Source organism: Chiloscyllium punctatum, chromosome 8 (assembly GCF_047496795.1).
Source record: "Chiloscyllium punctatum isolate Juve2018m chromosome 8, sChiPun1.3, whole genome shotgun sequence".
NCBI lineage: Eukaryota > Metazoa > Chordata > Chondrichthyes > Orectolobiformes > Hemiscylliidae > Chiloscyllium > Chiloscyllium punctatum.
The window spans coordinates 35486002-35497429 of NC_092746.1; the positions used below are offsets into that span (position 1 = coordinate 35486002).

General features: G+C 37.5%; 1 protein-coding gene across 1 annotated transcript in view; it reads right to left on the reverse strand.

Annotated features, from left to right (window-relative positions):
- Positions 1-10889, reverse strand: part of tspan13a (tetraspanin 13a) — a 43442-nt gene extending 32553 nt beyond the window's left edge. Inside the window, exon 1 of the mRNA XM_072575368.1 lies at positions 10565-10889. Within this exon, the coding sequence (XP_072431469.1) occupies positions 10565-10627 (63 nt within the window). The 5' untranslated portion in view covers positions 10628-10889. The remainder of the gene's footprint in view (positions 1-10564) is intronic.
- Between the last annotated feature and the right edge of the window lie 539 nt (positions 10890-11428).

Here is an 11428-nt window from a genome sequence, read left to right on the forward strand (position 1 = left end):
ATATCATTTCCTGCACAGTGCACTGCACATTAACCAATAATTTGTATATAATCACTTTTACTTCCTTTACTCTTATATATTTAAATTTAGAAGATTTAAATTATACTGGCCTTTATCTGCATCTGCAGGCTCTATTAGCATTTGCAATTTCAGAGAATTATGTATTTGAACCCATCAATCTGTTTATCCATACCTTTTAGTATTTTTCATTAAGTATATAAATCATGTTTGCAGCTTTTCTTTCTATTATGCATTCCCTCAAACATATTTACATTGCCTTCCATATTTCAAGAACATTCTACTAACTTGTGCACAAATGTTTTACTTTCATAGCATACAATCTTAAGTTGCTGATGGTAATATTTCTATACATTAACAGCAAAGGAGGATCCAATTTAAGACATGTCCAAACCTCCTTCAATCCAAGCAACACAATTCACTTCAACTGTTTCCTTCATATCAACTCAGTTTGTATCTATCAAGCTACACTTTTTCTTATATCACACTCTTGACTTTTCTAACAAGACATTTTATAATCATTTATGATTTTTCAAATTATATACACACATTGTAGTGCACACATTCTCAATACTATCCAAATGGCAATTTCTTCAATGTTGATTTATCAAACAGAAGCTGGCTTTAAAAATGTGTACTAACTGTTCTGAATTACAATAACCATTTCCAATTCCTTACAGGGTCTTCTTAAATTATGGTTTAAATTACACTTCTTTAAAACTATGCAAGAAATCAGGGAAAACTTAATTCCAAGGCTAATGTTGAAATTCAAGATACAACCTCATTCCTATTCATTTAATCAACTTCACATGTACATGAATATTAAATGTGCATACATGATTATGACTTTTAATAATATATTTTAACTGATACATAGCCTTACTTGCTACCAACTAATCCAAACATTTCAGGAATGGATCAGTATCATTGCTTCTAATGGAATGAATGGCAAATAAATATTTCAAATTCTCGAATGAGGAGTCATTATTTAGAAATAACATGGAAAAAGAAACTTAATATCAAAGCAGAATTTTAGTGGAAGGTTTTAACAGAGAAAAAAAAATCCCCATTCCCACTGTTGCAGAAATAATCATTGTTTCCTTCACAAAGCATTACTAATACTATTTACAGCAATCTTGCTTTGACACAATAAAAAGAGGTCATTGTTAGCTTGTTTGCTACGGGAGATGAAGTACAAAAGTACCAAGCAACATGATGTTATAATTTATCCACAGACTGAGGGCTCAAATAACAATGTAGGGCTTAGTACTATATAGTAACTTGCCAAGAATTATAATGTATAATTACTGTTTTACACTGTTTTGGTAAAAATTCATTACACTATGTTTATAGGGGGGATAAAAAGGTCGATAAATTCAACATATTAGTATATTCTTTTAGAAAAAGAAATCCAAAAAGAAGTTATCGGTCTCATCTACGATCATAACAAAATTCACAGTCACTCTTTGCTGCATTTGTGACAGCAGTGTCTTCAACTATTTTGCATTCACCCTCTGGAATTTGTCTCAAACTACTAATACTTGCTTTCATGACATTCCTCACAATCCATGCTTTTGATAAGGCCTCAGAATATTTCCAATAGATTTTTCATTGGTCTGATGTCCCTTTCTTTCATTTTGCTCCTTGAAGTGCTGCAGAATGTATTTTCATGCTAAAGGCAATTGTCTAAAAGTAGGTTTTGCTCTGTCTCTATGCTTTTGTACATATTATTCTCAACTATTAAATGTTCCTCAGACTTATCCATATTTCTTTTCTACCTGACCATAAGGAATATTTAATACACCTTTAAACACTTGTTCCCATTTTGCATATGGGCTTTCAATGCAAACTTTCCCTTATGCCCTTTTCTGGCGCATACTAATCAATTTTTCCCACGCTTACCAAATAATTGTTTTTAATCTTATTTAATCTGTTAATTTTAAACTTTCGCCTCTGTTCCAATATGATGAAAAGACTGTGCTCTATTTGATAAAAGTTCAGAACACTATCATAACAAAATTGTCTTTAAATTGTCTATTTCTTTTTCTTAGCAGTTAGTGTCTACATATTAAATCTCAACTGTGGCTGATAGAAATGTATAGTCAACTGTTCACATCACACCTTCTCGTTCCCCATGACAAAGATATGACATTGCACTCTGTGTTCAATAGATTTAGAAGCTTTTCTACGTGCCTTTATAAGCTCGTCTAAATAAGCCCAGTGGTTAGATTGGAATTTAATTTTAAAAATAATTGACTTAATTTATTGCACATTCCATTGCTTAATTATTGGTTAAACTGTATTTCATCATTCCTGCCCATGACTGGATTCAGTGCAGTCGTGCCAAATGTGTCGCAAATCTGACCATTTTTAATTATGTGCAAACAGGATGCTTCCATCAATTAGTAGTCTTGTCCAAACAATTTCACTTTTCAAAACTGAAGCTTAAATCATGCAATTTCAACTAGGCATGTTACCTATAGATGAGGAGGAATAGAAGGATGCTTGTGGACAGAGAGGTGATTGCACATGGATAATTAAAGAAGCCTTTCTGAAGATGCACTGATAATAACCAAATAAATAGGAGTGAAAGTAACCAAGAACACTTCCAAGAAACTAGATGATGGAAGAGTACTGTCAAAAATGCACAGCACTCAAAATAGATGGAGAACAGAGCAAAGAAGCATCATCATAGTCACAAAAAATACCATTCATTGCTGCTTAGAGAGATTACACTGCTGTGGGAAAGACAAAAACCTAACTGGGGGAGAAACATGAGAGAGTAGTAGAAAAGCTGATCATTGAAGGCAGTTAGAGGTGGGCATTAAATGCTACCCCAGCCAGAAACATTCATGATCCATGTACCAGGAATCACCACATCTCCTTGGGCCTGTATCTTTATCTTTTCATTATTTAAAATCCCATTCTATTCTTTTTTAGGTCTAATCTGGATTTGTCAACACTGAAATGCAGTCACACAATCTACCAACATTTCTACAGAAATTATTTGATCTACATTGTTTGTAATGATGGCTATTATGTCAGTGGCAAATCTGAATATGAGTGTTTCATTGTAATCATCTAAGTCCTTGATGAATACAATGAATAACTGGGGCCCCAAAGATCCTTGCAAGCAACACTAATGAATTCCTGCTATTCCTTGCTCATTATCCCTACATTCCATCTCTTTCTGCTGTGTTTGCTTTAGAACAATTATCTATATTAACTTTCCCATCAGAGGCCTTCCCTCTACTTCCTAAAGTCCTTGTGACTGCCTACATGAAAATTTACCATTAGGACCTTAGTCCCAATTCTGTCAAGTTAATATATCCCAAAAGTACAGATCCTTTATCTTCCAGTATTGTTGCTTGTGTTCACTGAAGTGGAACCACTACTTCTCACATTCCTTCAGGCATGCTCCTAATCAATTTATCTCTGTGTTAATTTGCACATGGCTCAGGTAATAACTAACAGATTATGACCCTCACTGTCCTATTCTTTAACACAACTCCAATTTCTTGGCATTCTCCAAACAGGATCTTTCCTGTTCCCACATTGACCTCACCAGTACTCTTACAAATTAGTTCCTTGCTTCTAGTGTGCAACCAAATCATTCTTACTTGAAGTCTCAAGTCTGCACCAAATGGGCCACTCCCAGTCAGGACAAGAGTAAACAAAAAACAATGGGCCTGAAAGGTCTGAAGTTCTTTCTAATCTAGCTGCACAATTGTAGTCAAATAATTATTTGAAATGATTTCTCTCCCTCTTCCTGAAATGTTATCCCTGGTGTCACCCAAGGATCAACCTTTACTTCCTCTTACTGATATGATCCAAAGCCAGACCACTAGTTTCCAAACGCATGCTAATAACAACCAGCTCATCACTGCCTTTCTCAACTGCTCCATTATTGCAAAATTATCAGACAGCTTCTCTGATATCCAATATGGTTGAGCAGAAATCTCCTCCAAATAAATAGTGTAAAGAGTAAAACCACTGTTTTCAGTCCATGCTCCAAATTCTAGTCCCCAACTACCAACTCTATCATTCCCCCTGACAACAGGTTGAGATAAGCCAGTCTCTTTACAATCTTGGTGTCATATTTGATCCTGAAATAAACCTACAACTTCACTTTATTCCATTCCCTAAGACTGTCCATTTCTATCTGTATAACATTGGTCAGCTTCACCCAGCACAGCTCAACCACTGTTGAAACCATCATCCAAATCTTGCTCACCTCCAGACTTGACTACTCCAACTTGTACATGGCAGTCTTCCAACTTTCTACTTTGCGAACTTGCTGTCATCTAGAACTCAGTTGCCCATGCCTGAACTCTTAGCAAGTCCTATTCCCTATCAGTCCCATGTACACTGATCCACAGTGGTTCCTAGTCAAGCAACATCCTGATTTAAATTCTCATTCTTTTATTTAAATCCATTTGTGTCTTCCTGCTCCACAATCTTTGGAGATATCTCCTGTGAAGCAACTTGGGCATTTCATTTGGGCATTCAAGGCACCATATAAATAAAAGATATTGTTGTTAAGTTGTGAGATGAAACATTGCCAAACTTCTCACTTTACATCACCATCCAGCAATTCTTGCAGAAGCTGCACACCTGGACATTAGTGATAAGTCTCAACAAGCTACTAACCAATGTTCCCGCATGAATCATGTTTGAGATGAGTCACTGCTTTCAGGACAGAGGAGTAAACCAGGGATAAAAGAAAAGTAGAAGTAATTTCCTCTTTCAATTTTTATTTTCCAATGTATCCTACTGCAAACATGTTTATAACTCAGCACATTTTGTACTTGAAACATATTTTTTAAAGTTGATGTACATTCATTCAAATGAAGCTATTATTTTTTGCCATACTGAGTGAGTGTACTGTGCTTCAGGTTTCCAGGCCCCACTACTGAGCACCACACCATGAGACACATTGCGCACTCAATGTGTTTTCTGCTCCAGAATGCATTCTAACTGCATCGTTGCTGTGTAAAATATGTGCAGTAAATATGCATAGAACTGGCTATGCCTTCCTTATCATGAATAAGCTGAGTTTTCAATAATGTAGCTGAAATTACTACACAGCCTTTTGATTACTGCAAACGGATGTTGCCAGGGTTGATTTGAACTATAGGGAGAGGCTGAACTGGCTGGGGCTGTTTTCCCTGGAGCGTTGGAGGCTGAGGGGTGACCTTATAGAGGTTTACAAAATCATGAGGGGCATGGATAGGGTAAATAGGCAAAGTCTTTTCCCTGGGGATGGGGAGTCCAGAACTAGAGGGCATAGGTTTAGGGTGGGAGGGGAAAGAGACCTCCAGAGGATGGTACGTGTATGGAATGAGCTGTCAGAGAGAAAGTGTTGGCGGCTGGTACAATTGCAACATTTAAGAGGCATTTGGATGGGTATATGAATAGGAAGGGTTTGGAGGGATATGGGCCGGGTGCTGGCAGGTGGAACTAGATTGGGTTGGGATATCTGGTCGGCATAGACAGGTTGGACCGAAGGATCTGTTTCCATGCTGTACATCTCTATGACTCTATACAGTTTGATTTCTTTCTCTGGTTAGCCATGACTTTCTAACAGAACCACCTTTTAGGATACAGTTGTTGACTGTAGCAGTTGGTGGGGACAACTTAAGCAATAAAGAAATCTTACTTTAAACCATGGATACACTGTACATTTTATAGCTCATTGTGAACATTAGCACAGCAATGTATTTTTCAGGACGAGGTTTCAAATTATGGTTGAATTTACTATTGATTATATTGGCAGAGGGTCTTTTGCTGCTAAGCATTGTATTCCACAATATCATTTGCACCTCCATCAAAAATAATTGATCCACAACTTAGATTTTTAAAAATGTCAATCTGTGAATCACTTGTCTCAATTGCAAGACTGAAATTTCAAGTTTCACTCCAGTGTGTGAGCACCAAAATCAAAGCTGATACTCGATTACAGCTTTATAAAACCTAAGAGGCATCTTCACAGGAGGCTTCTTACACTGAGGTCCCACTTAACTGCTCAGGCGGACTCAAAATCTCATAACACGTTTGTGAGGAAGAGCAGGAGAGTTTTCCCTGGTGATCAACCCAATGTTATCTTTCAATCACCATCACACTAATAAGATGATCTTGATATTATCACATTGCTGTCTGTCAGATAACTGAGCGTAAATTAACTGCCATGTTTCCTACATTATGGCAGTAACCAACCTCTCAAAATTACTACATCAGCTGTAAAGGACTTAGAGATGTCAGAAAAAAAAAAGCAAGCTTTTCATTGTTTTAGTCAATGAGCCAGAATCCCTCTACAAACTGTACAAAAATCTACCTCACACAATATCAGCACTACATAAGCAGAAATGATGTTCGCAACCTTTTGTATGCATACGTTACCTTTAAGGAAGTTCACCTTTAAGAATTCATTATGCTAAATGTACGCAATGTTGTAACTCTACCTGGGACATAGTCAGTCATTCTCAGAAACTGATTATTAAATCATTATTAACATGACATGCCTCACTTCATTCCTTATTTATAGCCATCTAAACCTGGCAATTGTATCATTAAAAAGGCACTCAAAGTAAGCTGCCTTGGAATTAGGAACATTTCAAGACCTCTAAGGATTTTTTAAAAATGACGTACACTTATTCCTTATCGCAACGCAAACATTTGTGGAGATAACAAGGGGCTCCGTGGTGCAGCAGTAGTATCCCAAGTTCAAGTCCCACTTGTCCAGAGATATGTAATAACATCTCTCAACAGGTTGATTGGAAAACTAGGTTAAAAAAATGAAAATAATAAGGGGGTCTCTGGCACAGTGATAGTGTCCCTGGTCTCTGGCTAAGGTTCAAGTCCCACCTGCTCCAGCAATGTGTAATAATATCTCTGAACAGGTTGATTGAGAAAAATAGAAACAATATAACTTCTTTGTCACTTTTTCTAAGTTATGAAAGCAATCATTATAGCTTGTAAATGTGTCTATAATCTGTAGTCAATAATTTACAGTATAATCTTAAAACATATTCCTATGCTAATCCTTACAATGAACTAATTACACTGTATTCAAATTATGAAATACAATTTCTTTGTTGCCTTAAAATGTCTCACTCCAATTATATAAGCTCTATATTTTGATTGCTAAAACTGCCCTGCATCATTATTTATTAAAACATTAAAATATATTAAATTGCAAAGCCTTGGTGTTTAGCATATTGTGGTAAAATATAATTAGTTACAAGATAAACACTGGGCTGCAAGATGATTTTTTGAAATAAGCACAACCCTTTAGGTGTTGAGAGAAACAGAAATCAGGTCGACTGTGCACGTGACTTGTATCACATGCACCACCACCTGACTGAGCAGGAAAATAAAACATCAGCAAGAATTCTCAGTCTAGAGGCCTAACTCAGTGACCCATGCTGGAAGTCATTATTAAGGAAATGATATACTTCATACAGTAAAACAACGCCCGGAATGCTACTTTTAACCTTGAACATGTCTTTTTCTTTTCTTTTAGTGCTTATACCTTATTTATTCACAACCTTCCTAATGTACTTATATTTTTTGCCAAACAACTTCACATGTACCTTCCATTCTGCAGTAATTACATCACAACACCTCGAAGATTGTCCACACCAACAAGTGTATTGCAGTGAAACAAATATTTCACAGAAATGCAGATTATAGCAGAGCTATTATATATAGCTGTTTTGTATCAGTCTATACTCCTGTAAATGATGCTTATGTTCCTTCAGGAACTCGAAGTGCAGCATGTCACAAAAGGTTCCATGCTTCACTTGGTGTATTTCGAGCTCAGCCTCATTATCAAGCCTGTTTTCTGATGACCCTTTCACTATTATGGAAGAGAATTTTTTTTTAAGTTTAAAAAAACTGTTATGCTTAGTTTCAATGTTTTTTTTAATTGCAGACTTGTCTTTTGATTTGAAATAAATGCTGTTCCTCTTTCCACACATGCTGTTCGACCTTCTGAGCATTTCTAGTATGTTCTACTTCAGATTTCCACCATCCAAAGTACTTTGTATTTAATATTCTCCTGTTTATAAGACTGATTATTTAAACGTTAGTGCTTCCATTACAGTTTATCTTTTGTACTTTACTTATCTCTCTCTCTCTCTCTATATTATATATATTTTTTAAAAAGTATGTCAGGATAACTGAGGTATTCTTGAAAACAAATGATTATGCTCATGTCCTGCCAAGCTTTACTCACCTAAATTTTCCCTGTGAACTTTTCTTATTTCCTAAACATGGAATTATGCCAGCCACAACATGTTTGTATTGCCCAGTGCTGTGAACTATTCCTCATATGTGGTGTTATATGCCACTACTTTATTTCTCCCCATGTCATTTAACTTCGCATGAATAATTGCTAATCAGTTCCTATCTGTCCCTTTCAATATATTCCTAATCTTTCCTCAGTATTTACTATTGTAGCTCAAGGTTGACAAATCATTCCATATATTGTACTTACAATATACTGCCCTACTCATTTTCCTGAGCAGCAATTCCCTTCGACTTGAATTTGAGACATATTAAGATTTCTTTGCCCAGATTGCCTTCCCTGGTTTTCTCATCATTTTCTGGGGAATTTTCTTTTCAATTTTGGATAGTGTTTGAAATCTGTTGGAGGGTAATTATCTGGGGCATTTACCAGCCTTGATTGTTTTACCAATGTCAATACACTCAGTGCCTCTAATTACTCAGCTTCCTTCATTATTTGTCCTTCTGCCATGACAACACTATTCCTTTTTGTACTGGTCTCCAGCGCTAATGCACGACTGTTCACTGATGCTCTGAACTAGCCATAATAATTCACTGAGATGACTCTCAATGAATTTATTACAAGCTCTCATGGTTACTGTCTCTCCCTTTTGAATTTACTACAAATGTTCACTTCTGTCTACCCTGAAAGGCCCTGTATCTTGCTTTTTAAGACTATTAATTTTGTACCTTTATCAGAATTGCCATCTACACCCTAAACATGTCGTACCATGTTTGTATGAATTTGGCTGCAAATCAGTTAATTGATTTAATTTTGCCATTTCAAAAATTCAATAATAGTTGGCATGCTCCCATTTTTCAATCATCATTCTTTTTCCCACGGAATAGCTGTGTGCACTGTCTCTATGACAACTTTAAAACCAGTTGCTTTCAGGTGTGGGGATTTTACTCAATGACAGAGGGGAAACAAAACAGAAATCTGTGAGCAAGCTGCTGACAAAGGAGGAAGTCAAGAGGTTATGTACTTTCCAAAGCCCAATTTCCTATTTTTTTTTTCAGAATTACAGTAACCCAAGCCTTTGCGTGAATTGCACAATTAACTGAAGAACAACCCTTTCCTGAAGAAAAATTATGTAAACATCAATTCAGATGTTAATCTTTTACTTTAGAAGTCATTTTAGATATTCACATAAACAGATAAATATGCAGCCTGAACAATTTTCTTACACAATTTTCAGTACGTTATGGATTAACATTGTAGTTTAGCATGCTTCTAATGACGTGATAGAAAATGATTGCCAACTGACATTAATTACAAATTAATTTTTTTTTGCAAAAGTTCAAACCTAGGTGAAGAAATAAAGCCATATACCGAGCAAAGGGCTTCTTAGCGAGCAACTGGAAATTCTGTTCTCTCTAAATAATTAACTCTGGTATGAATATCACCTACTGAAACCAAGGCATGTAATGACCGTGCTTGCAGAGAGAAACAAAACTAATTTCTTTCCATATACAATCATGACAATATACCAGATTTCATATAGAAATTTCAAGATTGTAATGAGCTAAAGGTTTCACAGACATTTACATGCTATGCCTGAACCATGGTGACATTTGGCTGAATGTTCTGGACGAGGGAAAAATAAAATGTAGGTCACTCAGATCATTGAGGATGTGCTGCAAAATCAGGGAGATACAATTTTCCATCGCATTATTCATAAAATTCATTAATTGATGGTGAGAGATATGGCACTACCTCGGTTCTCTCGGAGTAACATCTTGACAGCTGTGTGAAATGAATTGCACCCTATTTCCTCAGCACACTGAAAACAAAATGAGCTTAAATGTTGCTGGTACACAACCAGCCAGTGCTGAATGATACGTGTACACGCCCAAACTCATAGCTTCCTTAATATTTGACTGTTCATGCAAAAGCACTACCAGGAACCGAACACATCCTGCACCTTCACTGCTTTGGGGGGGGGGGGAAATAATGCACATATTTTTCGAAAGCCATATGGACAACAAAGTAAAAAAATATATATAAATCGTCCAGTAGACTGGGTACTGAAAGACTGATGGCGCCCAGGCTAGTGAAAGCACGATCACCTAAACAATATCTATCCCCTGGAGGACACACAAAAGCGGCCGGAAGGAAATCGGCGCTTCAATATGTCATTGAAAAGGTGCAGAGAAAGAATTAAACTTCAGGAGAGAAATGGTATTCTCACTCGTTTCGCTCGAAACCCAGCGAGAACGCTGCCATATGTCTCTGTCTGACAGTGCCCCGGTTACTCACAATGTACAGCAGGTTCAGGACACACAGCGAGTTCTTGGAACAGGTGAAACCGCCGCAAACCATCTTCAAACGATGAAGCCCCAAGCAGTTGATCAGCCCCGAGGAGGAGACGGAGGTGGGAGACAAAGTCGCCGGGTTGCTCGCCTGCCCCGGTGTATTTTTTTCTCTCTTCTTCTTGCCGAGGCAAATCCCCCGCCCCCACTATTGGCTTGAAAATGCCGCAAAGCCGGCAGCTCGCACTGTCAGAATGCAGGATCTCAGACACACAGAGAGAGAGAAAGAGAGAGCAGCAACTCCGCTCAATACGCAAGCGCTGCCTCCTGCAATCAGCTGACGCTTGGGTTCGGCCTGAACCTCCCAGCTGTTGCCAGTCAGAGGGAGAGACTGAGACAGAGAGACAGAGAGAGAGAGAGGACAAGAGAAGAAGAGGAGACCACACATCCCCTACCCCCTGAGGACAGGCACTCAGCAGTGCCAAGGAAATGTCAGCACTTACCTGGCAATGTCAGGAGGGAAAGCCATTGGACACCTACAGCGGCTTATGTTATTTATATTTGCACACGTATCAGAATATGTTTCAGCCAGAAAGCTGATTTACCGCCCACTGCCTGAATTGGTTATTATTTTTGCATGAATACCAGGAGCAGGTTTTAAGGGAGGCTTAGACCCTCAAAGAGTGGGCACCATCACGAGTGTGAGCTGACAAACATTTATGAATCGTTCACACTATGCATAGGGGCATAGTTGATGTGGACGCCATTAGAATATTCCTCCATCAGGTCCTAGTCCCATGGGATCTGACATAACTGATATTGCGGTCTAATGTGGATATTAATCCAGGGTACACCTTCCCCAACTATTTCA